Below are 27,464 nucleotides of genomic sequence, written 5' to 3'. Positions count from 1 at the left end.
TTCTCAAACTACGTTGTTAAACTCAAGTGTAGGCTCATCCAGGGTCATGTGCTAGTGTTTTTCTTCAATCCATAAAAATATACGCTCGTTACCTGCTATACTTTCTGGCACCGGCTATTCACAACAAGTCTATGGCTATGTCACACCTCCCTCCTTATTTTTAGATATAATGCGTAAATTGGATCATAATTGCTTGTTTAAATCCCTTTATAATGCCGTATTCCCGAGAAAATGCCCTGCTTTTTACTTTTCCATAAGTTGATCCTCCCAACTCCCTAGATTTCTGCAGGTCTGTGTAATATCCTGCAGCTCTTCTATGACTTTTTCCACGACATGATCATCGTGAACACCATATACCCTCTGACACTCTACCAGAAAAACGTACTGCCACGCTTTAACACCTCCTGGACGAGAATTGATACTGGTCAGATTGAGGCCATATTTTTTGAACACATGTAACGCGTCCGCCAAGGCACCGGGAGACGTATGATCAACCATAAAGGTGATAAGTGACTTGCATTTTGAACCCGGATCCGAGCAAGACTGTGTCTTCTGAGGCGGCTTTACTGCCTGGGTACAGTTTGATTTGAGGTTCTGTAGGATAAGGAATCTGGTTGCGTTGGAAGGGTCGTCTTCGATGTTGGCCTTGACAACCTGTAGACCATTGATACTACCTGCAAGCTCACTTCCAATAGCTGCACTTTTGGGATCGTTGTCCTTGCTGACTATCTCAGCAGCCTTGGAGGTTGAAGAGGCATCTTGCTTCTCTACTCCACTGTACGCTGAAAGAAACTTGGTACATTGCCCCCAGACTTGCGGGTGGGAGTAGAATTTGGATACCTCCGGGTTAGGCTCAGAAGAGTTTCCGTGTCCTTCTATATTGGAATTTGTCAGTTATGCATTCCATAAATGCGTGACGTGGGCCTGCTTGAACCAACCTTGTGTGTTTTTCATCAAAAGACAGTGATGGACACTGAGATAATATTCTCCAGACACAGTAATATCAGGGTATAAGTTTCCACGGTCTGCTAGCAAATCGAGAGTCTGGACAACAGCACCGTTCGAAGAGTTTTCTAGTGGTATAATGGCATAGTCGGCCTCTTGGGACTGGACGGCTGAGAAGGCATCGTTGAAAGAAACCTCAGCTTTAAGGGTGTTATTGCTTGAGCCAAAATATTCTATAGCTGCCTATTGAAGCACGCATAAGCCCAAGGCAAGCACAACAGTCGTATTATTATATATACTCACTTGATGTGAAAAGGAGCCTAAAGGTCCAAGAAATGCAACGACGGGCTGGAGCAAAGTATTGGCACCCAAGCTCGGAGTCATGGAGGGCATCATAGGGAACACTTTATATAGAAATAAAGGCACTATTCTATCTTTTAGAGGTTACCTGCCTCTCTTCACCTCCTTCTTTCGAATTCTTAGTTATTCAATACCTGTACTTGCGCACATCCTGGCGGTCTAAATATTGAGTCAAGTTGCGGAGTTGTAGTTTGTTATCCGAGATCGGCGGGCCTTTTTTTTTTAAGTTAACTAACTAGTTATTTGGCAAACCGCAAACATCAAACTTGCTCCAACCCGTAAACATCCAGCAAGCTACACCACCGCAATTCACTAGATACCAAGCAGACACAAGTGGCCGCCACGGATGTGCGCCTCTACGGAACACGCGAGGTAGATATGGTGCAATTGGCCCGGGTATGCCTTCGTCCGCGGCTTACAAGCTTTTTGCAAATGCGCGCTTTGGCTACAGCTCCGGCACTATCAAGCATTGAAGGTGAGCTGGTACGGCGCCGGCTGCCTCTGATATATGACTATCTCTCGCCGCAGCCATCGCATCTTCTGAGCCTGTCCCTCGATAGCCTTAATGTGTCAACACCCGGCTCATCCGCTTCTCCTGAGTCCCAATGGCGCCTCCCGTCCATAACCAGACCGGTCCCCATGCCTCGCGGCCACCATCTGATATATTTCCCGCCTCAAGTCCCTTCATCTGAACTCCTTCCAGACGGCTGTGATGAATTGCACTCTCCCGGCCAGCCATACAATCGCCGGATGTGGGCTGGTGGATCGGTCCGATTTTTCGGTGATGGAGGCCCGTTGCTTACTGGACAGCGAGCGGTCTGTGTCGAAGGGATACGCGAGGTGAATATAAAAGGCAAGGAAGGCGATGAAAAGATTTTTGTTGGAATCGAAAGACGGGTAGCCACCGTGGATGAACATGAGAGTGATGATGCTGTCCGGAGTAGAGTCTGGACGCAATCCGAGGAGGAACAAGGAGCCAGTATGGTAATTGAAAGGCGTAACCTTGTCTTTATGAGAGACAGAACATCAAAGGAAATTGAAGCTGCGAAATCTGCTGCTAATATATCTCCACGAAGGATAATGAAAAGTAATAGCTGCCGGCATCCACAGTTTTGATCTTGTGCTAACATACGATGGCCCAGTTCCTGCTACAGCTGAATTCTCCCAGACCATCATACCTTCCAAATCACTTTTATTCAGATACTCTGCCCTTACATTCAATGCCCATGCCATCCACCTTGATCGAGACTATGCACGTAACGTCGAAGGATACAACGACCTTCTTGTCCATGGACCTCTTACGCTCACGATCATGCTCAGCACATTCCAGAAACATGCGGCTACATTAGGACAGGCTGTATCAAGTATTGAGTATCGAAACCTAGCCCCCCTTCTAGTGGAGCATGAGATGAAGGTATGCGCTGCACGCAAGTCTAACGGATCAACGGGGAGCTGGGATATCTGGGTAGAGGACAACAATGGGGGACTGGCAGTTAAAGGAGCCATCAAGACTGTGCCAGTTGAATCCGACTAAGGCATTGTATCCTGGCCGTGTGCTAGTTAATATATACAGGTAATGGTCGGTGCATGGCGTTGTTCTCCCTGAATACCTAATCCTGAAGAGCGTGAGTTCCCTCTCTGAGCTTCGCCTGGCCGCTAGAAACACGTGCCGTGCGATTTTTAAGAAAATGCTTGGAAAGAGAAACTCGCGAGCTGAAAACAACAACTTCTTCCTTTATCATATCCTCAGCCTCGCCCACGCCGTCATTATGGCACCACGTACAAGGGAAGAGCTCGTTGCTCTAGCGGTTATGGATCCCGCCATGGCCGCTATCCTGGAAAACGGCCCAGCAGTGCGTCCTCCAAGGCCGTCAGACCCTTACTATGGCCGTAAGGACCATACGGCAGCTAGGGAACACAGGGCCACTATATTGAGAGAAAAGTGGGGGCTCCGATACCTTCCTGGGCCGATTGATGAAGTTGCTGAAGAGGACCGGAACATACCCGTCCGTGATGGCTCAGAAATCACAATCAGAATATACAAGCCGGTAGCTAAGAAACAGGATGGAAGCCCATTAATCGTTATGTTCCACGAGGGTGGCTGGGGTATGGGAGATTTGACAGATGAAGAAGTTAACTGTCGACTCTTCTCTCGGGATCTGGGTGCCATTTGTGTCAACGTGGAATACAGGCTTGCTCCAGAGTATCCATTCCCGACCTGGATCAATGACTCTTGGGATGCCCTTCAATGGTGTGCTAGGAATGCCTCGGCGCTCGGTGCTGACCCCTCAAGGGGATTTATAGTTGGAGGCGGGTCAGCAGGCGGGAATATAGCCGCCGTTCTTGCACATATTGCACGAGACGAACAGCTATCTCCACCTTTAACTGGCCAATATCTCTGTGTCCCTGCCATTATGTGCTTCCTGCCACCTTCTCATATCCCTGTTCAATATCAGGCGGAATTCCTCTCCCACCCCCTTGTGACGCCTTGCAATGACCCCATTCTTAATGTGTCACTGGGACCATTCACTCCACTTTCATCAGTTCCAAGGTTCATACTCAGCCTTCTGCCCTTGAACCTTTTAGCAAAGGTATACAGCATTGCGGGAATGAGTGGTGATATGTCTAATCCTTTGTTTGTGCCTTTCCTCTATGGTCAAGGGGAACGCGGCCATCGGGATCTCCCGCCAGCATACTTTCAGGTTTGTGGGCTAGATCCTCTGAGAGATGAGGCTCTGATATATGAACGAGTTCTAAGGGAGGAGGCCGGGGTGAAGACGAAAGTCGACGTGTATAAGGGTCTCGGACACTACTTTTGGACGAATTTTCCCGAGCTTGAAATGAGCAGGACCTTCGTGGAGGACACCGTCAAAGGCGTGAGATGGCTACTGGAAGGAAAATATTAACAGTTACCAGGACCCAGACTGCACACTATGGCAGACTTGACTCTTAGCAATGACTAGCCGTATTACCTCCTAGACAATAGCTACTGTAAAGCTACCCCCGTGTATACAGTTCCTGCTTACCTAATGGACCCTATTATATCACGTGACTTAAATGGAATTACATAATTCCGTTGTCCTAAATTAGAGTTCGGGCTGGAAAAGTTTTTGTCTTGCTTCCAAAAAGCCACATATAAAAAGACCACAAAAGCTTTTCGTCCACCTTCAACTCCAACTCAGAAATACACTCAAACACCAAACACTTTTGTAGCAAAAGCAGTTTGGTAGTTTGGTGAAGATGGACAAATTCTGGGCAGCACCGCCAGTCAGCAGGTGAGCTTCTATACCTGAGCAAGGGATCTCGTTTGCAGGATACTGACCCAGCTCTGTTAAAGAACGCTGACGGCAGCTACGTTTGTCCAGTCAGTCCTGGTTCATGGGGGATTTTTGAATGGCATGCATGTTGTCTTCCTCTTACCAAGGATACTTCAGATCCCGCCACAGCTATGGAGGCTTGTGACGCCATTTTTTCTGACTGGAGGAGGCATTGGCTTCTTCTTGGACCTTTACTTCTGTATGGGTCCATGAAACGACAATGAATACCTTGCTATCATGTGAAGATCTAACTAACAGATGCGCAGTATTCCAATACGCCAGCGATATTGAGGTCAATTCGCCTCGTTTCTCTGGACCAGGTGACTTTGTCACCTATGTGATTTTCGTAGCTATTTTCATTCTGGTGAGTGGTCATTCATTCCTTGCCTCGCGCGAGGGTTACAAGCATGGCCTTTACCCTGTTCTGTCTTCCTTATTTGCAAAACACCTCTTAAATCTGCCCGCCCAGCCCATTCTAGCTGCAGCGGTTCCTGAATTCGAGGGAGATTACCCCTGCACTTCGTGCATACCCATCATTCGCATAATATCAATCCTTCAGGGTATGCATGCGGTGTAGGCATGGTGGGATTGTGGCATGACTTGACCAGTGTTGATGTCTATATTGCACTGGTTATGCTGCTGCCCTACATTCATATATTTCTCGCTGTCGTTCGACTGTCTTGTATTTAGTTTTAGAATACCCTTCATATCAATATCCTCTATATCCTGCTATCTTCTAGTTCTTAGAGCTGACGCATGTGCAGTTAACCGCGGGCTTGTACTTGCAGTCCTTCGTCTTCCTCGGAGGTACGATGATACCTACCCACAACTCGTACTCATCTATCTACTCCCCTGTGTGGGAAGCCTATTCATGTTTCCCAGTCATTTAGCTAACCCGAGTAGCTCTATCTCTCGCTTTTCTCACTACCCTATCTCAAGATAACGCAGGGAAGAAAATGGCTTTCATCTTTTTCCAGATTCCGGCGGAATACCTCCCTTTTGCCAGCTTAATTGCTACCCTTGTCCTCTCTGGACAGCACGCCGCAATCACCCAAGCCTGTGGTATACTGGCAGCCCATCTTTACGAGTTCCTAACCCGTATTTATCCCGACTTTGGGGGAGGCACCAACTACATCCAGACACCCCGCTTCATCCAAAACCTATTTGGATCTAGTGGTAACTACGTCAAAGCACATGGTGGCTACCGCAAGCATCGCCCAGCCGATGGCAATAGCTCCGACTCAAGGAGCACCGGTCAATCCACCGGAAGCTGGTTCTCGGGCATGGGAGGAGGGTCATGGAAAGGCAGAGGAGCCGGCAGAAAATTAGGCACTGGTTGAACTACCTGAAGCTTTCTGCGGAGTAAGGAAACATGCAATCGAATAATCGGCGTTAACAGTGAGGAGGATACACGGTTACCTACTACTAAAATTTTTATGCAGTAGCTTAATGTCAACATCTATGTGATTACGTAAACTTGAAGTCGCTTAAAGCTGCTCAATGATAAGCTGGCGCGCGGCTAATGGCGTCTATGCGTCCAATAAAATTTCAGTACAGAGGGCGGATCAACTTTTTTGCCCACAGCAAATTTTGACGCGAACAAAAATTCCAGACAGAAAAAAAAAGAAAGCCTTCAAATATTTTACACCTTGCGACCCAATTGATAGCACCTGAAAGAGTGTTGTCGTCGCGCGCGGTGTTGGGTTTGCAGTGCTAATTGAATCTTGATACTTTGATTTGTGTGGTTTTCGAGTGTTTTGCCCTGCAGTGAAGAGCTAGATTTTTTACGATGGCCGCTACAACTGGCAAAGGCGATGTTGTTGACTACAGCATCAAGCCTGAAGCTGTTGCTCCTCCAATTCCCACCTCAGAATGGCCGCTTCTACTGAAAAATTATGATAAACGTATGTACTTTATATGCAATCTATGTGGTGGGGGAAATAAGTGAGAAAGATCATTCATTTGCTAATCTGTGCGGCCGTTAAATTTCAATAGTACTTGTGCGAACCAGTCACTTCACCCCAATCCCTAACGGCTGCACTCCCCTCAAGCGTGACTTGAAGTCCTATATCAGTTCTGGTGTGATCAACTTGGATAAACCGTCGAACCCGTCGAGTCATGAGGTTGTCGCATGGATGAAGAGGATGCTCAGGTTCGCACAGCCATTTTCTTCTCTCTACTAAAGTTGAATTGCTAGGTAGCTAACTAGCCATTTTTCATTCTCAATAGAGTGGAAAAGACTGGACACAGTGGAACTTTGGACCCAAAAGTTACTGGGTGCTTGATCGTGTGCATTGACCGTGCCACTCGTCTAGTCAAATCGCAGCAGGGAGCCGGAAAGGAGTACGTTTGTGTTATTAGACTACATGACAAGATTCCCGGAGGCGAGGCGCAATTTGCTCGTGCCCTTGAAACGCTGTCTGGAGCTTTGTTCCAGCGGCCTCCACTGATATCTGCTGTCAAACGTCAGCTTCGTATCCGAACGATTTATGAGAGCAAGCTGTATGAATTCGATAATGACCGACACTTGGGTGTATTTTGGGTCAGTTGCGAGGCTGGTACCTATATCAGAACCCTTTGCGTGCATCTTGGTTTGCTTTTGGGAGTTGGAGCTCATATGCAGGAACTGCGCCGTGTTCGCAGTGGAGCCATGGACGAGAAGGATGGCATGGTGACTCTACATGATGTTTTGGACGCCCAGTGGATGATGGATAACCACCGTGACGAATCGTACCTCAGGAAGGTCATTAGGCCGTTGGAGAGCTTGTTGACCTCATATAAGCGAATTGTTGTGAAGGATAGCGCAGTCAACGCCGTCTGCTACGGAGCTAAATTGATGATTCCAGGTCTATTGCGATTTGGTAAGTTCCATGATCAATACCCTTTTGATATCTGGCAAATTGCTAAATGCTATCTATAGAGGCTGGTATTGAGATATATGAGGAGGTGGTACTCATGACCACCAAGGGCGAGGCCATTGCCATCGGTATTGCTCAGATGTCCACCGTTGAACTCTCAACCTGTGATCACGGAGTAGTTGCCAAGGTCAAGCGTTGTATCATGGAGCGTGATCTTTACCCCAGACGATGGGGTATGGGCCCAGTTGCCCTTGAGAAGAAGAAGCTCAAGGCTGACGGGAAGCTTGACGTAAGTTAATCTGATCAGTTCTTTTTTGCCTCTTACATCTCTTGCTAACTCTTGTCTAGAAATATGGCCGCACTAATGCCTCCACCCCAGCCAAGTGGCAGGCGGAATATAAGGATTATGATGCTCAAGCTGCTGGTACACCGAATGCCGCTCCAGCACCTGGTGCTATTACACCCGCAAAGTCTACCCCGGCTGCTCCCGCTGCTTCATCCCCTGAGAAGGAAGATGAAGAGATAGATGATGCTGACAAGAAGAGAAAGAGGAAGGATGGAGAGACCGCAGAAGAACGAGAAGAACGAAAGCGCCTAAAGAAGGAGAAAAAGGAGGCAAAGGAGAAGAAAAAACAAGAGAAGAAAGAGAAGAAGGAAAAGCGAAAATCCAAGCAGGCCGAGGATGCCAGTGACAGCGATTAAGGGATTGGATTTGCCCAGCAGGCGTCAGTTACCTTACCTTTTTCTTTTGTATCATATCCCTTTTTATACCGTTGGAGTATGGGACTGATCCAAAATTGGGCTTCTTATTTATGTTTGCTGGAGTACATGGTTGTGTTTATTTCGTTCTACTTTTTCAATAGTTAGCCTGGGTAGTTTGGCTGAATATACTGCTTCCGAAATTTAATACCGAAACTCTTGTTCTTTGTCTAGCTGACAACTAAAGACCAAATTTCATGTAGAAAACGAAGCAGTATTCCGGGAAATCTGCTGCGTTAGTAGAGGGAGAAGCATGCGTTGGTAGCTGGTCTCGGTGATCTCGGCTGTGATGTGGCTTTGCCGTGTTGACGTCGATCTCGCTGACATCACAACGTCGACTTCAACCTCATCAACCAACCTCACGCCTCCGTTCGCACACGACCACTTCGACACCCACACTGCTCTTATATTAAATCTTGGGGGCTATAGCATATGAAAAGAGGCACTGCAAATAGAAATATTTTGGACTTGTCATCAACATGGCAGCGGAACTTGGGCCGACAAAGCTCAACGCAGAGAGCCACCTGATTCTGGTACACCACAGCTTTTCCAAAGACGAAGAATATATGAAAGGAGGCCCTGCTAACTGGTCATTTTAAAGGATCAACCTCTCCTACGGCTTCCACATGAGCTAGCTCGCCGGAACTTCAAAACTGTTCAGCGCATCGTGGAGAGAGAGAAGGAATATGTCATTCCCGCCTTGAAAGAATCAGCAAATGCCTCGCTCTCTGGGAACCAAGATCCTGCCCAAGCACTCGCCTCTTTGGACACGATGATAACCCGGATGCAAGGGCTAAAGCGGAAGATGGAGGCACTACAAGAGGAGGAGAAGAGCATCCTCTCCCAGTCCAGGAAACGGATCGAACACCTTGAGGACCTCTTCGGCATACAGAGCTTGGTAGATGTCAAATATGACAGATGGTCGAAGACAAGGCTGAACAGGTTGCTGGTAGACCATATGCTGCGTTCAGGCTACCTTGAAAGTGCAAAACAGCTTGCACATGAGGAAGGCCTTGAAGATTTGGTGGACGTACATGTCTTTGCGCAATGCCAGCGCATAGCAGAGAGCCTTCGGAGAGGGGAGACGAAAGAAGCTCTACAGTGGTGCGGAGAGAACAAAGTTGCCTTAAAGAAGCTACACGTATGTTTCTTTTCCCTCTTTGTCGTTGTGTTTGGAAAGCGTTTACTAACAGCTCTAAACAGAATAAGCTGGAATTTGAACTACGGATGCAACAGTATATCGAAATGTTACGTGCAGGTGAGAGAACAGAAGCAAGGCAGCATGCCAAAAAATACCTCACACCACACAGTGAGACATACAAATCAGATATACTCCGTGCTGCCGGGCTGATGGTCTTCCCCCCTAATACTGATGCCGAGCCATACAAGGTATGATGAAATCCCAATGCTTATTAGTGGTCCATTGTAAACTGACCAGCCCGTCTAGACTATTTACTCCTCTGAGCGATGGCAAACGCTATCAAACCTCTTCGTTAAAACCCACCACGATCTTCTCTCACTTACATCACACCCATTACTGCAGATTGCCCTCTCCGCAGGCATTTCGGCTCTAAAGACACCCGCATGTCATTCAGAATATACTACGTCTGCCTCAAGTGCGACCTACTCCTCAGGGTCCTCTATATGTCCCATATGCTCCACTGAGCTTAATGAGCTTGCCCGCCCTATGCCTTATGCTCACCATACGAAGAGCTCGGTGGACAATGACCCGGTTGTCCTACCCAATGGTCGATTATATGGCAGGGAAAGCTTATGCTATATGTCGAGCAGATCAGGTGTTAGCACCGGCAAAGTCAAAGATCCAATTACTTCAGAGGTGTTCGATGTGTCAGAGTTGAAGAAAGTGTTTATTTCTTAGATTAACAGCAGTGAATATCAACTGCTGTAGTGGTAGCTGCCTATTTCTTCGTGTGCTCCTTCTTTTCTGTTTTGTTTACTAGGTTTAGTCGGATGGTTCAATGCAGCGTATCAATGATTTAATGACCAATTCAGCGACTTATAGTCCTATCCTCGATCCAAGATCACAACAAATGGTAGTATCAGTCACTTTCGCTTCCAGATCCTTTTCTCTTTCTCTTAAACTTCCCAGAGCTAGTGCCTTGACTCTCGAACCCTTTTCTTTCAAATACATAACTTCTTGCCCCCCGTTCTTCTCCCTTCCACCCACCTCTACCACCATCTTTCCCTTCGATAGCCCCTATTGTCCGCGCATGGGAGTAGCCGGGATAACTTGCCCATGGGAACTTGAAGCTAGTCACAACTCGTAGGCCCGCGTGTCGGGCAAGATCCCTGATATTCCATAGCGTATAGGGCTCACCCTCAAATAGAGTCACAATAATATGCCCCGGCTCTTTCCTAGGCTTGCATCGCACTTCACTAGCGCCAGAAAGGGAATCACCGTTCTCCTCCTCATCCGTATATTCATCCTCATCCTCGAAATCAGACCAGTCATCCGTTGGATTTGGGACTGAAAGAAGGGGAACACATGCTTTGAAAAACCCAACTAGTAGTTCCTGGTTTGATCGAACCTGCCTGTTCACGTCCGTACTCAGGCCGCCAACATGTGGAAAATTGAAACAAATAATATCCCATGGCCCTCCTGATTCGCCTGTAAGGTCATTGCCGCCCTTCTTAGACCAATTTGAGTAATGTATCTTTGGACTTGGAGCTGGAAATCCGCTCCGTATCAACTTCCCTCCTCCGCCAGTGGTACCTAGCTTTCGAGCATCGATTGAAAAGACAACTTTTGGGGATGGCACGGATGCTTTCGGTGCTTTAGGTGAGTTGCTTTCTACAGGAGCAACTTTGACACGATCCTGCGGCTTCTGATCTGCCTCTTCATCTGACTGGTCTGAACCAACTCCTTCATCCCTCTTACGTTTTACGCCGGCCCTAGACTCCTGCGAATAGGATGAGAAAGCTTCAAGCTGTTCAATATGCCTTTTGGCATCTGGGTATTTTTCAATCAGCTTGGCTTCACTGTCATAACATGTTGCCATTAGCCTTTTTCGGCATTTGTGGTGAGTTGCAAGGGATAATGCAAATGAGAAATCTCCTAGCTTGAAGTATTAGCTTTGTCTGTAATATGAACAAGTATAATAACATACCTTCGCCAATCAAGAGCACCCTATCTGACGGCCTGAAGGGGATTTGTGGTTGATTTTGCTTTTGCTGCTGCTGTTTGACGTTTTGGGTCTTTTTTGTTGATGTTGACAGCTTTGTAAAGGATTTCATCTTCTTGTTGCTCTGTTTCACGGCGGGTTTTCGATTCTTGCCCATCTTGCCGAAGGAACCAATTAATCTACAGTAAGGGGGTGGTAGTATATGCGTGCAGTGGTTTCGATAATCGAGTACTTGGGATATAATATCGTTATATTGGTGATTGGCAATTGTTGATAATCGATTGATTGGCAGGGAAAATCTTAAAATCTAGCTAATCTAATTTAATTAGCTAACTACTAGGTAGTTAGTTTGGTTGACTAGTTATTTGGGCCCAAAGAGTCTGGATCCTCATGGATTTAGGCGAAGGCTGCGATAGGCGGGTAATCATTGAGGCCAGGTTTCACCGAGAGGCTGAAGCTGTCCTATTGTCTCAGATTATTTATATATTGCTTCGTGACGGTCATGGAAATACGACGGATGGTGCTGTCATTTACCGGTAAACATATACTGGGAAACACTATTCTATGAATTAAACTGGTTTACATGGATCAAAGAAACAAAGGGAAGAATGTTAGAACAGAAGTAGGAAATATTTAAGAGTAAAGGGGAAAAATAAATACAGCATACTACAGATACCCAGGTCTCTCTGTAGCATAAAAGAATTGGGGATATCAAAAGAAGAAAAGTGCCCAAGGTAACCTGATGCCTCTAGCATATGATCTGGAAGAAAAAAAAAGTGGCAGAGGAAATCGGCCGCATATTAAAAAGGGACAATTGAAGAAGGAATGATAAATTACCCTCGGAAAACCAACAAGCCAAAACAGAAAACAAGCTCTATGTGTTGCGGAATGCGGTTTAGCTGTTCGTCAACCACCAGTGGAGTAGTAAGAAGTCCACGCTGAAAATAACGTTACTCAATGGATAGTCGTTTCCGCAGTCTGGGGATTCATTCTTCTTGGGTGAGCCAGGTGGAAAGCATCACCTAGTATCACCAAAAACAAAGAAATAGATACACCCGTCGATTGCGTAAAAAAGTCGTTATGCCGAAGCCAATGCCAAGCGAGAGATATAGGAATCAAGACAGAGTGGGTATTTTTAAAGACCAGCTAATTGCTCACGACTTGAATCCGTCTCTCATGCTCTGGGCACTGGCACTGACAGGGGGGTTCGAAGTTGGGAGAATACCAGTCTTTGGTTTGGCGTTCTGCTTGATTTTGGCGAGGGCATAGACGATACCGCTGATAAATCCGATAGCAATGGCAGAGACACTGGGGAAGGTGACTGGGTCGCCGAAGAACATGAGACCAGACAGGGCAATTGGAAGCTTATTGAGGGCTCCAACCATGGAGTAAGTGGTGGAAGTGGTAACACGAACGCACCATGCGGAGGCGTAGGAGATGAAAACGGTAGACAATCCGGAGAAGAGCATGGCAACGTAGAGTCTGTTACGGGTATCGACGGGGAAGTTCTTGGCCACATTGGCACTGGACCAGTCCTCAACGAGGAGAGAGCTGACCATGAGGATTGGAATGGAGAGAAGGTTGTTGTAGAACATAGCTATTAAGAGAAAAGAGGATTAGAATTGCGTAAATGCGTGGGCCCTAGAAACTTGACTTACTGTCGAAATCCTTGAAATTGGTCAACTTGATTCTCTTTCGCATTCCAAGGACATACGAAGCAGTACAAGCACAGTTGATCAACATCCAGAGATAGCCGGAGTTGAGAGTGGAAACAGCGCCAGTACCAGCAGAAGTGCTGACGGCATGGGTGATATCAGCCCAGGCAGCAACAACGGAGCTAAGAACCATGAGACCGAAGGAGAAGAGGGTGAGTCCGCTAACGGAGCCTCCAAACCACAGTACCTCACCGTAGGCGATAAGGATGATGGTAAGGTTCTTGAAAATAGTGTAAACAGGGATCGAAAGGAACTTGAGGGCTTTGGAACCGGTGTAAATCATGCCGATAAGGAGGAGGGAAATTGGAAACCCTGCAAAACAGCTCCGTTAGTTGGGGGCATGAGATGGTCGGAAAGTTGACTATACAAAGCACTTACACTTCTTGGCTTCATCTGAACTGAAATCTCGGTAGTTGATAAATCCTAAGGTCTTGCAAGACTGCACTGCAATGATACAAATAATAGACTAGAAAGAAGAGATGGTTAGACAAACGGCTTCACTGCCCACTGACAGAAATTGTTTCTTGACATACCTGAATACAGAGAAGGAAAAAGTTGAGGTTGAAATCCACACCTGATAAAACATATTTATTCGTCACAGTCATTAGAATAGAGGAAGCACAGTAGCTGATAATAGCGAGAGTGGCATTGTTTGCTGCAGAAGCGACAGCCGAGTGTCGCGGCTGTGGTGGTGGCTGCGGCTTGTAGCTGCTAGAGGACTCCGAGTCCATCTTGTCCATGGGGATGTAGTTGTCATTCTTCTTCTGGTCCGACATCGTGAACAGTTTATCGAAACTTTTCTATCGAGGTCTGGAGGGCTTTATTCGAAGTTCTATCGAAGTGCTGTGGTGCCGATATGATAATTCGGCTTGGTATATGGACTTTGCAAGGCCACCTGGGCGTTTTTTCCCTCCTCTCAGGGATGATGATGACGACTCGGTTATGGGGCAGAAGCGCTGAACGTCGACGACGGGATAGAAGAAAACACGTAGCCGACCGGTAACACCAACGAAAAGGACAACGAGCAGCTGGGGCTTGGGGACGCAGACGGCGTTTGTCGGTGATGCAGAAGATGTTTCTTCGTCGTCGTCGCTTTCGTCGCTTGTGAAAGATGTTTTCTTCGTAAAAATAAAAAAATATAAAAAACCGGAAATAAAGGTTGAAAAATTACACTGGTATTCCGAATACATTATATTACGGATGACTAAGCAGATATATCCTTCTTCTCCTTTGCCCCTTTTTGCTTCTTTTGCTTGTGATTCTCGCCATCCTGGCTGCTCTTCTTGTTGATCACCGCCTTGGGATTGAGGCCCTGGCGACGGAGCTTGTTCCTCTGAGCGCGGGAGATGTACTGCTCGTCCTCGTCCTCGTTGAAGGGGCCAAATCCGTCCGCATCGGTATCCCCAGTCTCTGGGGTAATTGGGGTCCTATCAATAATCTCTTCGCCACCGCTACCTTCGGAGGTTCCTGGAGCCTTTTGGGTCGTCTCCGCAGGGCTGGGTCCAGTCTTTTTCAGCTTACAGACGAAAAACCCGTCAACATTTTCACGGTGGGGATAGTATCGTCGAGTCAGCGGCATCTTCTCGTCAAACTTTTTGTTCATGTAGCTCTTGAAGCCGGGAGTTCCAAAGTTTCCCAGGCCGGTGTCGACTATCTTCACGTTTGGTCGTTTCCTCAGGGCGTACTGTACGACGCCCTCGTTCTCTTCAACCGTGACGCTACATGTTGAGTAGACTATATACCCGCCCGTTTTCGAAGCATGGTTGGTAGAGTCGATAGCAGCAAGAAGTAGCTGCTTCTGCATGTGCGGTAGCGCTAAAAAGTCACGCTCTGTCTTGGACGTTTTCACCTTTGGATCCTTGGAGATAACGCCGGTTCCTGAGCAGGGGGCATCGAGCAGCACTCGATCAAAGCCTCCAATAGCTTTGGGGAAAGCTGTTCGAGCATCCATGTTTGAGACAATAGTGTTTTTGCATCCCAAGCGGTGAATATTACCGATAAGACCCTTTGCACGAGTCTTACTGGCATCGTTGGCAAGAATGCTGCCAGTGTTTCGCATCAACGCAGAGGCGTATGTTGTCTTACCACCGGGAGCAGCTGCCATGTCGAGGATACGCTCATGAGGTTGTGGAGCAAGCGCCATGACGGGGAGGAAGGATGAAGCTGCTTGCAGAATGTAATGTCCAGCAAGGTATTCTGGAGTAGCACCCAGAGGAACTGGGGACTCGAATACCTGAAGACCAACTTTTGACCACTTCCCAACAGGCTCTAGAACAACTCCTCGGTTAATCAATGCCTGAGCTAGTGATCGTCGATTGGTACGTAGTGTATTTGTTCGAATAACAATTGGTCGGGGAGACTCATTAGCCTCAAAGAAAGAGAATGCTTCCATAGGAGTGAACAGAGAAAATAATTTCTCTGCAAGGTAAGGAGTGTATCCGTAGTATACACATATGTCGTTTAAGAGGAGGTCGGTATAGTCTGCGCGCGATTTTCCTGGTTGACCAAGCGTGCTTAAATCACCAAGAATACGAATTGTATCTGTGATGCGAGTTCGAAGCAGTTGCAGGTTTGGAGCCAGTCCAGCTGTGAGATTTTCATGCTCCGCAAATACATCGGGTGCATCACCTGCAATATTTGTTTGCATAGCAGCCTCTTTCAGCTCAAGCTCTGCCTGTGCAGCCTCCTCTTCCTTCTGCATGTCCAGTTTCTTGGACAATCCCTCAATATTGGCGGCAGTGAGAATCTCTTCCGCATCTGAAAGATCTTCGTCATCTGAGAACATCTTCTCTCGGGGCCGTTCCTCATCTGAATCGAACGCTGAATGGCTCTCAAGATCTGAATCTTCCTGATCCAACGCATCCATATCATCTGCGGACCCGTCACTAACCCCATCTAGGTCACCAAACTCATCATCAAGCATTTCACCATCCATATCCTCCTCAGAGTCTTCCGGTTCAGAAACCTCCACGGGTTTTGCTACCTTTTTCTTCTCATCCTTGGTGCGTGCGCCCTCTGTGATAGGCGCCTTGGTATTCTTCCGCTTCACAGAGTCTTTCTTCCCGGCTTTCGCACCGTTTGTCTTTGCGCTCTTTGGCCGCTCTTCGCCGTCATCTCCATCATCGACTCCTCTTCGTCGCTTGACTCCCTTAGGAGCGCTGTCCGCCTTGTCTGCTTTCCGCTTCCTAACCGCCTTTTTACCACTTTTTACAGTGAATTCTTCAAGCGGTTGTGGAGGACCCTGCTTCTTCCCAATGCGACGCCCGACACCCATCTTGCGTCAATTCCCCAAAATCAAGGCGCAATTGGCCGTGCTGTTGGTGATATATAAATATTCCTGGCGTTGCTTCTTTTTCTTCCAGCGAAATTTTGCCGATAAGGAAAAAAAATAATTTTTAGAGTTTATCATAACACGTGATAGGTACAGCTTATCGGTCTTACTAAGCAGAAGCAATAACCAAACACGAATCTACGCGCAGAGGACATTGCTAGACATCCAGCTTTGATAGACGGACGCCAGAGAGATTCCAGCCTTAAAAACAGGAGATAAAGCTGTCAAAATGGCGGAGATATCATTTACAAAGAGTTTCCTGGCTTCTCTCGACTCAAAACCAATCAGAGTCCCAGCCGATACCGTCTATGACCCTCGAACATTCGCCCCTCGTTTCCCGGTATGGGTTTATATATATATTTTATTTTGCTAAAAGGCTAGCACGTACTGACAGTTGCCTATCTGTAGATCATCCTCCCACGCTTAACTGACCCTCCTCACCCGCCTATGCCTAAGAAAGTCAAGACAGCAGCACCGCCAGGCTCATCCAAGGGAATAAGCGTTCATTTAAAGTCCGCTCGGAACCCTGTGCTAGATATCAAGCTTCCAAATGTAGCTCTTGCTACTGCCACAGTTCAGGAACTTAAGGATGCTGTCCACCAGAGAATACGACCGAGCAATGCGACCGATCCCGACGAAAGGGTACCATTAGACAAGATAAAGCTATTGTGGAAACGCAAGCCTGTTCAAGGTACATCTGTTGCCGATATCTTGGCAGATGAACCAGACATAGTCAATGGGAAAATCCCAGCAGAGTTTAGTGTGATGGTTCTAGGAGGAGCGTCTGTTATCCCCGAGGAAGAATTGAAGGCTGCTGCTGCCGCAACGAAGGTGGCTAAACCTCCTGTTGAATTAGGCCCACAGGAGGATACGGAGATGAAGGATCCTGATTCAGAACAACTAGGAGAGTTACCGCAGGGCGATCAATCCTTGCGTTCTGAGTTCGCCAACTTGTATGATGCCGACAATTTCTGGGAGGATATTAGGATATTTATACAAGACAAGATACCGAACCCAGATCATGCCCCGACTATGATCTCAATTTTCAAAGCTGGGTTGAAGGACTACTTGAAGTAGACCTATTGTCAGCAGTTTAGTGATGGTATAGGATAATGAAAGCGTTGCCTTTCCTAATTATATACAATAGAATGTCTATACCAAGAAATCGTAAATTGTATATATTCGTCAAAGAACTAAATTGATGCATCAAGAAGACATTGGGTTGAAACTTAGGGATTTGATAGTATACATCACAGCAGAGAAGAGAAAGGAAAAGCGTTAAAGGTGATGTGTTATGGGGGAGGGAAATGAAGAAAAAGTCAAAATGTGAAAACATTGAAAGGAAAAGCATTAAGTACGTGTCTTAAAGGAGAAACGGGAAGGCGACAAATCGTATCTTCCAAGCCGGGGGATAAACATGGCTCAAGAAGAGATTCAGCGCATGGGTGGATACAAACGCCCAGATCTTATAATAATAATAGCGTAAAGAAGAGTTGTGAGCAAATGAAGGGGTATCATCAGAACAAGAAGACTACCTTCGCACGTTTGCGAAGGAGAAACCCAAGTCGAATATGCTCACTCAAAGAAGTCAGGAGACTCATTATAAGGATAGAGGGTAGATGAAAGATAGATGTATATCATGGTGGGCGGGGGGGCCTATTGTTTTCGTTCGAGTAATCTTCACGTCGCGGCGGTGGTGTTGATATTTATCTTGAAAATACCTTGACAACGCCGTCACCGCCACCGCTAGCAACCCATCTTCCGTCTTGACTCCAGACGACTGAACAAACACCCTCGCCACGCATTAGTCTATGGCTCGTGATTTCTTGCGTGCAACTTCGTTTCTCTAGGGACCAAAATCGTAAACTTGCGTCATGTCCAGCAGAGACAAGCTCTCGTCCATCTGGCGACTGCGAAAGAGAGGAGATTGCTGCTGGATGTGCTAACATCGTGTATGTGCATTGACCTATTCATATTAGAAGATATGTTGTGTAAAGGAGGAAATTTAGTGGAAATTATTATCTTACCGCTGTTAGCGTCGAAAAATCTGATATAACGGTCTTCGTAACCACTGATGACAACGCCTTCGACGCCGCCACTTGTGCCCGTAGCGCCATGGACAACGGACTCTTCTTCCGAAAGAGCTCGGTTAGGATCCAGGCTAGCAGTACCATCGAAACCAATGGTGCTAGCAACAACGGCATTGACACCAGTGGCTCGAGTGCCGTCATATGTCTCAAGGCTTGCCATACCCACAATCTCTTCTCCCGTCCGGGTATCATAGACTAGAATAGAAGCATCTGCGTAGGAAACAACAAAGTTGACTCCCGCCAATGACAACGGGCTGATACAGGTAGGAGCAATGTCATTTCTCACAATCTGATGGACCAGTGTGTAGTTGAATGCAGTCGAACTGGCAGTGCTGGGTTGAGGAGACGTGGGGAAATTGGAACCCGAGGAAATGGAGTTTGCACGCCTGCTCCCACCGGCGCTTCTTCTAGAGCTAGTCTGGGGTGAAGAGAGCTGGGGCGGTGCACTTATGGCCCATATCAATATCCTACCATCAGCAGCGCCAGAAGCAAGGAGTACACGATCGGGGCCTCCATTGGTGTTGCATTGATCACCGAATACTGACTTTGACGTGCCTGGGAGAACGCAGACAGTCCAGACAGCGTCCTTATGGCCGTCTAAGGTAGCCTTGGGGTCGACTCTGCCTCGCTCCCAGACCTTAACACACCCGTCTTGTCCACCGGAGAATACCCAGCCATCGCCAGTAGCACGACCACCGCTGGAGAAGTTCTGGGATGGCGGACAAGCAGCAAGGGTAGTGACAGAGCCGTTGTGCCCACGGTGAGTAAAATAGCTCGTAACATCAAGATCTGACCCTGGAGCTGCAACATTGGAGCCGAAGACGCCGTACGTTGCGGGTATTATCCATCGCTTGACAGTTCCATCGTCACCACAGGTACAGATTTCGGGCTCCGAGGGACTTCCACCGCCAGTAAATATTACGGATCGAACTACATCCAAGTGCCCACGTAAAGCAAACCGTACTTTGAAGTTAGTTGTATCTGCCTTTGGGCCAACAGATCCAGAAAGTTCACGGATATCAGGGTTACCGTCACTTCGTCTTCTCCCGCTAGAACTCTTTCTCCTGGATCCACGTCCACGGGTGGGAGACTTGGGGGGAATGAAGTTGGCACTGGGGAAAGCATCTGTGTCGGGGCGGCGAGTGACAGGAGCCGGGGTGGGCTCGGTCGAGGGCGCTTCATCGAAATTCCAGCCATCGGCTTCGTCAACAATAATATCATTAGTCGTTGGCTTCCCAAAATCTTCCTTTCCTGAAAGTGCTTCTGGAGACTTGCTCTCAGCTTGTGAGGGTTCTTCGGTCTTTGATGGGAATTCATAGTTGACGTTGCGCTCCTCCTGCGTGGTTTCGTTTGCTCGTTGCGGTTCCTGGGGTCTCCTATCAAGGAACTCCCGTTGAGCCGAACCCTGGGCACCGTTTTCGTTATACGTTGGCATCATCATTTGGCAGCCTTCTGGTTCTCGAACCATGCTCACATGATTCAATTGAGGCTGTGCTGGGACTAATTGTTGCTTTTGCTGTGGCACAGATTGTTGCTGCTGCCGTTGGTGCTCCTGAATATAACTACTGTCCAACGGTTGTCGTTGCATATGATGTTGCTGGTAGTCATGATTCAACAGCTCCTGCTCGTTTATTTCCGGAGGAGGATGAGATCCGGGGATGATATGGTAAGCAACTTCTTGTGTGCATTTTCCAAGGTACAGCCTAGATTTGTCTCGTTCATTTTCGTGTTGGGCGTCAGGGCTGTTGGACTCCTCATCGTCGGCGTAATTATCGAGACCGGACGACGGCTTCGGTTGTTCTATATGTAAACGCGCATTAGAAAAACAATCAAACAACGAACGTGGAAGGATCAAGTTCCATACTCATTTCCAGAGCCTTGAGACTCTTTTTGGCAACTTCTTTAGGGTCGACACTGGGTTCGATCTTCTCCCCTGCAGCCAACTTGCTCGATTTCTCCCTCTCTTTCTTCAACGCGACCTCCAGGATTCGGACATGCTTCCCCAGAGACTCATGCATCCTTTTACTCGTCCGAGCATCGCCTTCTAGTCTCCCAATCCTCGACTTCATCTCAGCGCGCTCGATTTCCCAAGCGTTTCGGTCACGCTCATGTCGATGCCACTCGGTCTGTAGGAATCGCATCACACCTATAAACCGAATCATTATTAGCACAAATACAAGTTCAACTCTCTATAGAGCCTTCAACCCCCAATAAATGGGGCGTTGTCTTCCAGGAGACGTGCAAGACTGACCCTGTAACGTATATTCCGTGCCCTGAGGCTGGCCTCCACCGTTACTCGCATCCATACTCCCACCACCCATTCCACCATTTCCGGCCATGGCAGACTGTGGCTGCCAGGCCATCAAAATACCAGGACGAACGGACTAAGATATATCGGCAGACCAGCCAGAGTCAAGGGTAGACAGGTCTATTACTATTGTGAGGACACGCTTGGCAGGGTAAGCCGTCAACGGCGTTTCGGCTGGCGGAAAAAAAAAAAAAAAGGGAGAGGTCAAGTGCTGTCTAAGAATAAACCAACCGCCCCCGACAAGGCCTCGGAGGTGAGATGCAAGTGTAGCAACGTCCAGACGAGGTGAATCTGCGGCGTTGTCGCCACCGGTTTGCTGTTCGATGCCGAAGGTGAATAAAAATAAAAAAAAGGATCGCTGCTTGTTGTTCGAAGCTCACTTTTTAGCCTGCCAAGCCGCGATCTGGCATTCCTGGGATGCTAACATGAATAATCCCGCCCATTATACTCCGTTATATACAAACAATAACATAGTGACAACCGCTCGAAGCCAGAGAAGAACACGATTGCGGGGAGAAAAGGTAAGGTACATATTAGAATACTATCTCTTCTACCTCCATGCCGCAGTCGACGCAGGTCTTGACGCTCATGCCCGTCTCGGCGTTGTCTACTGGCCTCCCCCATTGATGGACGTGCCTCTGGCGGCCACCGAGGGTATCGCCAAACGAACCGCCGCCGCCCTCCCTGTTCCTGCGATGCGCCTCGAACTGGGTGCGTTTCTTCAGTTCTTTCAGCTTGGTCCTGAACTGTGCTTCTTTTCGTTTCTTTTTGTCGGCTTCCCGCCGTTCGAACTCGGCATCAAGGCCTTCGGGGGACCCCCATTTTTTCGCCGAAAAGGCGTACTCTTCTACCTGGAACCGGAGGAAGAGCATCATGTTGTTCCATGTTGACTTATGCGGGTTCGGCCGCTCTAGGTGAGGGAGCAGTTCTTCATCTTTGAGTTCAGCTGCGCGTAAATGTTAGCTAGATTAAGAGAAGACGGTATGTTGGGCCGTGAACTCACGGTCAGTGAGGAGATAGTCTTCCTTTGCTTCTGTCTTTGTGAGTAAGCTGTACTTCTCAGGGAACTTCTCCTTGCAAACACTGCAAATCGAACATTTGAAGACTTCGTCCCATTTCCAGTCGATGTCCACGGTACCGCATTCCCGACACTTCTTCTGCTTCCCAGAGTCCTGTGCTGTGGCCCCTGGAGCAAAGGGCCCATGAGGATCTTTCCGAGCAGCCTGTAGTTGCTGATACCGCTCCCAGTCTCGTTGAGTCATATGAGCCGGCTTTCCATCTTGATCCTTGGAGTATAGAGCCTTGTTGTGAGGATCATCATCGGCAGTCAGGAATCCACCCTTGGTATCTGTCATCTTGCTAAAGTCGTACTCTACATATTTGGCGAATGCCCGTACAGGCCGTATAGTATCTAGTGGCCGTTCACCTGTCGTGGACGGGTTATTTCGTCCATCTCGAAGGTTGGCTGGCGTTTTGGATGGCGAGAGTACGGAGGATATGGGCCTCTTCTGCCCAGCTACAACAGAGCCACCAGTGCCGCGGTTTCGTGCTTCGGCCTCTCGCTGTTCACGAAGAGCCTTTGCTTTCAAGCGGTTTAATTCCTGAAAAAGCCCTTTAGCTGCTTGATGCCTTATCTCTCATTTTATAACCGGATCAAAGGTCATGCCTACTATACGCTGGATTTGCTCTGGAGTAAGTGGTTTTGGATTAGGGGTACCGGCTGTTTTACTCGGCGTTGCAGGCTGTGAAGGTTCCATCTCGCTGATAGCTTCGCAATATCTGAGAAACCGGTTCTATATTCAATAAAGATGATATCAAAAAGCTGGCTGCCTTGTCGAAGTTCATCAAACCTCGCGAAAATTGATAGAGGCTCAATACATGACTAACCAGCAGATGTGTAATATTACCGTATGTACCTGGTTATTTTGCCTTTATCGCTTTAATTTGTGTACTGTAATGTAAAAGCATGACTTGAGCCTCCATATGATGTAACTTCGTTTTGAATCTGGAGAAGCAAAAAAAGATCAAGACGCCGAAGCAGACGAAGCAGAAGCTGAAAGCGACTGAAGTTCAGACCAGCTGATGCCAGGTGCGATGAATGGGAGCGCCGATGAGTGTCCCCTGAGCCCAAAGAGCGTGCGGTCAGTTGAGTCCAGCCAGCCGTTCCCTCCACTCAGCCCTGATCTCGAGTCTCTCAACTATATCGAAGAGGAAGAGCCTCGGCCAGAAGGAGACGATGAAGAGCGAGGAGACGCTATTGATAAGGATGATGTGGTGATCAATGGAGAAGAGGTCGATGAAGTCAGGGGCACGGAAGAAGCAGAATTTCTCTCGCAATATTCACCGCAAGCGTCTGGGTCGGAGGAAGAAGACGACGAAGTAGAAGAAGGCGAGGGAGAAGAGAGCTCCCAGGAAGAAGACAACCTCGCCATTGACCGGCCGTACCTACGATCAACGGTATCTCTACCTCATGCATTTGCGCCACCGTTTTATAACCGACCACCTACTCCTCTCCCTCCTTCGCCGTCGTTGACTTCTCTTCTTCGCCCGTCCTTCTCGGCAACGACCTCACGTCCCACGACACCCGATAGCTCTGATGTTGAAACGCCCAATGATACCGAAGCTGCGGTGGCCAAGTCCGCGCGCAATGCGACGACCGTGCCTCGAGCGAGTCCAAAAGTGCCTACGTATGAATACTATGGGTTTGTCCTGTACCTGGCGTCGTCGCTTGCATTCCGTAAGTCGAGAGCTTCTTTCCAGTCACCGAGAACAATTCCTAATGAGATAATGATGTAGTGATGTATTTGCTATGGTCCTTTTTACCATCTCCATTTCTACATAATCTGGGCATACACTACTATCCCAACCGATGGTGGTCTCTGGCAATACCGTCTTTCCTGGTGATGACGATTATCTACATATATGTTGCCCTAGCAGCGTATAACACGGGCTATCTAACGCTACCAATGAACAGCATTGAGAATCTAGTTGATGACGCGGCGAACATTGCTGTGATAGATAGCAAAGGGCGGCGTCGACCAGGAGGTTCAGCGAAGATGAACCCTGACGCGGCGACGGCCCAGATCATGGGCTCGCAGAAGAGAATACCGTGGGATCAGGTGTGGAATGAAGGGACTGATGCAGTGATGGACATACCCATTGGTGGGGTATGTGAAGTTCTGTACGGCGGTGATGATAACGACAGTAATAACAGGCAGTATTAGTCGCTGAATTGAGCTATGAATCCCGTCTAATAATTTCAGCACATATAGATGCACAGACCAGGCTCTCAAGACGATCAAGCTGACTGTTTGATGGACTACGTTGTTCTTCGATCCACAGTGCTGGGCCATCTATTGCTTCATGCGGAAGGTTATTCCTCTACTGCAACAAGAACTCAGTTGGCTGATATAGACAAATGCCATTATTTATCTGTCACTTTTATCATGACGGCCCTTATGTTAAGGGGAAAGTTTGGTATATACATTATGCATTGGCACGACATGACGGTTTCATTTAATCCTGTGCATCAACCATCCATCCTACTCCTATTGCTCAAGAGAAAGCAGCAATCGCCTTAGCAAAAGCCTCGGCAATGGCATTATTGATCAAGGGAGCCAACTTGGCAAACTGCTCGTTCAGCTTGAGCACGGTCTCGTCTCCCAGCTTGGCCGAAAGGTCCTTTTGCTGCTGGAGGTTGATTCTCACCAGCCAGTCAAGTGGGACGCCGAGGATGCCCTTCTTGAAGATTGGTTGCTTGCTAATGAGGGAGGCAAGCACGGCATCGATCTTTGGCTTGAGTTGGACGAATGCGGTGGCTACGGCCTGGGACTCCTGGTCGTTGAACTTGGCAGACTCCTGGACGGTCTTGATGGCATCCTTGAGGCCTGAGGTCAACTTGCTAGTCTTGACCTGGATCTTGATAGGGGTGATGAAGCCGCCGGTGTAGGACTTGACGACGTTGTCGAGGTCGGTGATCTGCTGGGAGATGGTATTGACAGAGTTGACGACAGCAGCTCCGTCACGCTTTGCAATGGGAGAGGCGACAACGGTGGTAGCAAGGGCGGCGACAACGGCCGAGAAGATGGACGAGAGCTTCATCTTGTGTTTTGTAGCTTCGTTATAGCTTGTGGAGGAGGAGATATAGGCTGTGACTTGGAAGATGGACAGCGGTGGGTATATGTGGTCTGGTATCGCCAGCAGTCCAAGGAACTCCCTTTTATAGACTCCATCAATCCCCGGCTTCCTCTGCTCCGCTGGTCCCCCGCAAACCAGTAAACCTGGGGAAGGGAAAATCTGCATTTTGTGCCGTCTGCTAGCAGCGATGGCGAACTTAATGCCCGAATAGTCGACCATCTCCGTACGACCTTTTCATCTCCTGCATGTGGGAAGTTCGTATTAAGTGGCTGTCGAAGCCGTCGAACCCCTGTGCATCTTCTGCTCCATTGGACACTAGGCAGAGCTTACGATGTCTGCCCTCGGCTCATGTGAAGATCTAGCACCAGAGGCTCTCTTTTGCCTGTGTATTTTCAATCAGCCCGGCTTGGTGTTGGACTGCAGGATGCACACTGATCAAGGAATATCAAGGCTTGCTGTGACTTGACAGAGGAGGCCAAAGTCCTAGTTTGCATCGATAGTTGTTAGCCCAGAGGCTGAGGTTGCACACGAAGAAGAAATAAAAAGCTTGAAGTCATCGTAGATGTCAGCTCGCCAATTCTCCTCGGCATACTCCGTAAATAAGATGAATGAAAGAGTACTTAGTACAGCGTACGGATACTCTGTACAAAAACATGAAGAAGATATGAGAAATCAATCATCTCATCTCTTCGTTTTGTCGGAAGGGAGTACTCCAATCGGGTGGTGTTGATGTTGATGTCGGCTGTTAGGCTGGCCGTTGGGCTGCTGGTAAGAAGGCACCCTGGCCACTTCTACCATCACATCACACCTGCTCCAGAGTTTCCTAATTATAAGACAGTGTCTAGTTACTCCGTATCTCAGGCTCCCGTCAACATCAACATCGCATCCGGCTTTTCTTCGTCCAGCGTCGTCTCCCGCAAACTCCCATCGACGCCCCGATCCTGCGAGTTCTGCCAAGCCCGGCGGAAGCTCGCTTAGCGGCGCTGGCTGGCGGGTCTGTCTGGCCAATCAGAGCGAGGCACTGTCCGTGTTGGGATGCATACGGCGGCTCATAATATTAAGCGCAGGACCTGATATCAAGCCAGTCCCGACGACCGCAGTCAGTCACCAGGCCAGAGAAGACAGGAAGATGGGATATATAAACAGCCGTCATGGACGGGCAGATTCGTTCTGTTTCTCCAGAACATCCTCATCCTCATTCCCATTCTCATCCTCAATAAATATATATTTTCCTCGGTTTACTCTAAGATGAAAGCCCCCTTTCCAAGGTTGTCCTTCTCACTGTCAACTGCAACACCTACATTTATACCCCCCAGTCTGGCATCATTCCCAGACAAGACAGTCTCTCTCCGTGATGGCCGGGTGCTAGGGTATACTGAATACGGCTGTCCATCAGGCTATCCACTGCTCTATTTTCACGGATGGCCCTCTTCGCGACTGGAAGCCTTTTTGGCAGACTCAATTGCCAAACGCCATGGAATTCGAATCATCTCACCGGACCGTCCTGGCTTTGGGATATCTGCTTTCCAGCCCCGTCGTCGCATCATGGACTGGCCAAACGATATCCAGGACCTCACTCGCCACCTTAAGATATCCCGCTTCGCCATTCTGGGTGGTTCGGGCGGAGGACCCTATGCCGTAGCCTGTGCCCATGCCTTGCCTCACGAGTCCCTTTCTGCAGTTGGTGTTCTTGCAGGGGCTGGTCCATGGATAGCTGGCACCCAGGACGTACCTCTTGTTTCCAGGATGATGGGCGTGGCAGCTAACAACGTTCCCTGGGCATTTACCGGGATGACAAACATGCTCGTTGGTTCTTTACGATGGGTGTCAGGTACAGGCTACATCATACGCTGGCTCGATAATTGGATCGAGAGCACGAAAAAGGAAGACGACAAGACGCCCACGCAGGAAGGGAGAGAGGCTCTCTTGCGTATTGCCTTTGAGGGGTTTGCGCAGGGATCTCGTGGATTTGTGCATGAGGCACAACTCCTCTCCCAGGGCTGGGGGTTTCGCTTTGAAGATGTTACGTACGACAAGATCCAGATATGGCATGGCACACAGGACGCAAACTCACCTATTCGGTTGACCAGATATATGGCTGAAAAGCTGCCTCACTCGGAGCTCCAGGAGTGGGACGATACACACTATACCATCGGTGAACGCCTGGAGGAGGTCATAACTGAGCTTGTACCCAAGGAGATCCATCGGCCAGCCAGCTCTTAACATTACATTACACTTCTGTTTTATCAATTGGGTTGACCTTACACCTAAATAACATTTTATCTTCTATTCAATTTATTGATACCTGCCCAATTAAAATTAACCTTTCATTTGGGATAATACATCATTATTCTATACCTTTAACTACACAAACTACAAGACGAACAGATCTTACCTCGAAGGAGATGGGCCCGTCTGCCAGCTCATGGTCTATCTATGGACTCCCTCACCTCTAATTCTAAATCTCTAATTAAGAGAGATTATAGCTTTAACCTTACTTC

At 48.1% G+C, this 27,464-nt stretch overlaps 15 protein-coding genes across 15 annotated transcripts; 8 read left to right on the top strand and 7 right to left on the bottom strand.

Annotated features, from left to right (window-relative positions):
• Positions 1-243: 243 nt before the first annotated feature.
• Positions 244-1,338, bottom strand: ARB_00875 (uncharacterized protein; the record flags this gene model as incomplete). The annotated part of the gene is made up of 3 exons (XM_003012946.1): positions 244-875; positions 939-1,188; positions 1,249-1,338. 3 exons carry the CDS (start codon positions 1,336-1,338, stop codon positions 244-246), a joined length of 972 nt encoding a protein of 323 aa, XP_003012992.1.
• A 399-nt stretch (positions 1,339-1,737) lies between these two features.
• ARB_00874 (uncharacterized protein) lies at positions 1,738-2,839 on the top strand (the record flags this gene model as incomplete). The annotated part of the gene is made up of 2 exons (XM_003012945.1): positions 1,738-2,392; positions 2,460-2,839. The coding sequence occupies 2 exons, from the start codon at positions 1,738-1,740 to the stop codon at positions 2,837-2,839; spliced, it is 1,035 nt and encodes a 344-aa protein (XP_003012991.1).
• A 154-nt stretch (positions 2,840-2,993) lies between these two features.
• Positions 2,994-4,211, top strand: ARB_00873 (lipase/esterase, putative; the record flags this gene model as incomplete). The annotated part of the gene is made up of 1 exon (XM_003012944.1): positions 2,994-4,211. One exon carries the CDS (start codon positions 2,994-2,996, stop codon positions 4,209-4,211), a length of 1,218 nt encoding a protein of 405 aa, XP_003012990.1.
• A 631-nt stretch (positions 4,212-4,842) lies between these two features.
• Positions 4,843-5,962, top strand: ARB_00872 (uncharacterized protein; the record flags this gene model as incomplete). Its single annotated transcript, XM_003012943.1, has 3 exons — positions 4,843-5,182; positions 5,370-5,429; positions 5,526-5,962. 3 exons carry the CDS (start codon positions 4,843-4,845, stop codon positions 5,960-5,962), a joined length of 837 nt encoding a protein of 278 aa, XP_003012989.1.
• Positions 5,963-6,411: 449 nt separating this feature from the next.
• Positions 6,412-8,182, top strand: ARB_00871 (uncharacterized protein; the record flags this gene model as incomplete). Its single annotated transcript, XM_003012942.1, has 5 exons — positions 6,412-6,526; positions 6,618-6,774; positions 6,852-7,483; positions 7,543-7,769; positions 7,829-8,182. The coding sequence occupies 5 exons, from the start codon at positions 6,412-6,414 to the stop codon at positions 8,180-8,182; spliced, it is 1,485 nt and encodes a 494-aa protein (XP_003012988.1).
• A 536-nt stretch (positions 8,183-8,718) lies between these two features.
• Positions 8,719-10,118, top strand: ARB_00870 (uncharacterized protein; the record flags this gene model as incomplete). Its single annotated transcript, XM_003012941.1, has 4 exons — positions 8,719-8,772; positions 8,841-9,380; positions 9,443-9,628; positions 9,687-10,118. 4 exons carry the CDS (start codon positions 8,719-8,721, stop codon positions 10,116-10,118), a joined length of 1,212 nt encoding a protein of 403 aa, XP_003012987.1.
• Positions 10,119-10,299: 181 nt separating this feature from the next.
• ARB_00869 (uncharacterized protein) lies at positions 10,300-11,539 on the bottom strand (the record flags this gene model as incomplete). The annotated part of the gene is made up of 2 exons (XM_003012940.1): positions 10,300-11,315; positions 11,368-11,539. The coding sequence occupies 2 exons, from the start codon at positions 11,537-11,539 to the stop codon at positions 10,300-10,302; spliced, it is 1,188 nt and encodes a 395-aa protein (XP_003012986.1).
• Positions 11,540-12,536: 997 nt separating this feature from the next.
• Positions 12,537-13,873, bottom strand: ARB_00868 (uncharacterized protein; the record flags this gene model as incomplete). Its single annotated transcript, XM_003012939.1, has 4 exons — positions 12,537-12,979; positions 13,041-13,409; positions 13,476-13,563; positions 13,631-13,873. The coding sequence occupies 4 exons, from the start codon at positions 13,871-13,873 to the stop codon at positions 12,537-12,539; spliced, it is 1,143 nt and encodes a 380-aa protein (XP_003012985.1).
• Positions 13,874-14,301: 428 nt separating this feature from the next.
• ARB_00867 (uncharacterized protein) lies at positions 14,302-16,371 on the bottom strand (the record flags this gene model as incomplete). Its single annotated transcript, XM_003012938.1, has 1 exon — positions 14,302-16,371. The coding sequence occupies one exon, from the start codon at positions 16,369-16,371 to the stop codon at positions 14,302-14,304; it is 2,070 nt and encodes a 689-aa protein (XP_003012984.1).
• A 286-nt stretch (positions 16,372-16,657) lies between these two features.
• On the top strand, positions 16,658-17,505 carry ARB_00866 (uncharacterized protein; the record flags this gene model as incomplete). The annotated part of the gene is made up of 2 exons (XM_003012937.1): positions 16,658-16,768; positions 16,837-17,505. 2 exons carry the CDS (start codon positions 16,658-16,660, stop codon positions 17,503-17,505), a joined length of 780 nt encoding a protein of 259 aa, XP_003012983.1.
• A 629-nt stretch (positions 17,506-18,134) lies between these two features.
• Positions 18,135-20,881, bottom strand: ARB_00865 (uncharacterized protein; the record flags this gene model as incomplete). The annotated part of the gene is made up of 4 exons (XM_003012936.1): positions 18,135-18,394; positions 18,456-20,318; positions 20,383-20,664; positions 20,770-20,881. The coding sequence occupies 4 exons, from the start codon at positions 20,879-20,881 to the stop codon at positions 18,135-18,137; spliced, it is 2,517 nt and encodes an 838-aa protein (XP_003012982.1).
• A 478-nt stretch (positions 20,882-21,359) lies between these two features.
• On the bottom strand, positions 21,360-22,583 carry ARB_00864 (uncharacterized protein; the record flags this gene model as incomplete). Its single annotated transcript, XM_003012935.1, has 3 exons — positions 21,360-21,772; positions 21,830-22,427; positions 22,497-22,583. 3 exons carry the CDS (start codon positions 22,581-22,583, stop codon positions 21,360-21,362), a joined length of 1,098 nt encoding a protein of 365 aa, XP_003012981.1.
• Positions 22,584-22,920: 337 nt separating this feature from the next.
• ARB_00863 (uncharacterized protein) lies at positions 22,921-24,050 on the top strand (the record flags this gene model as incomplete). The annotated part of the gene is made up of 2 exons (XM_003012934.1): positions 22,921-23,563; positions 23,623-24,050. 2 exons carry the CDS (start codon positions 22,921-22,923, stop codon positions 24,048-24,050), a joined length of 1,071 nt encoding a protein of 356 aa, XP_003012980.1.
• A 331-nt stretch (positions 24,051-24,381) lies between these two features.
• ARB_00862 (uncharacterized protein) lies at positions 24,382-25,182 on the bottom strand (the record flags this gene model as incomplete). Its single annotated transcript, XM_003012933.1, has 1 exon — positions 24,382-25,182. The coding sequence occupies one exon, from the start codon at positions 25,180-25,182 to the stop codon at positions 24,382-24,384; it is 801 nt and encodes a 266-aa protein (XP_003012979.1).
• Positions 25,183-25,692: 510 nt separating this feature from the next.
• Positions 25,693-27,186, top strand: ARB_00861 (uncharacterized protein; the record flags this gene model as incomplete). The annotated part of the gene is made up of 2 exons (XM_003012932.1): positions 25,693-25,906; positions 26,075-27,186. The coding sequence occupies 2 exons, from the start codon at positions 25,693-25,695 to the stop codon at positions 27,184-27,186; spliced, it is 1,326 nt and encodes a 441-aa protein (XP_003012978.1).
• Between the last annotated feature and the right edge of the window lie 278 nt (positions 27,187-27,464).

The sequence above is a fragment of the Trichophyton benhamiae genome, assembly GCF_000151125.1.
Source record: "Trichophyton benhamiae CBS 112371 chromosome Unknown contix00201_1.exp, whole genome shotgun sequence".
In the NCBI taxonomy this organism is placed as follows: Eukaryota; Fungi; Ascomycota; class Eurotiomycetes; order Onygenales; family Arthrodermataceae; genus Trichophyton; species Trichophyton benhamiae.
This window is presented reverse-complemented; position numbering and strand designations above follow the sequence as displayed.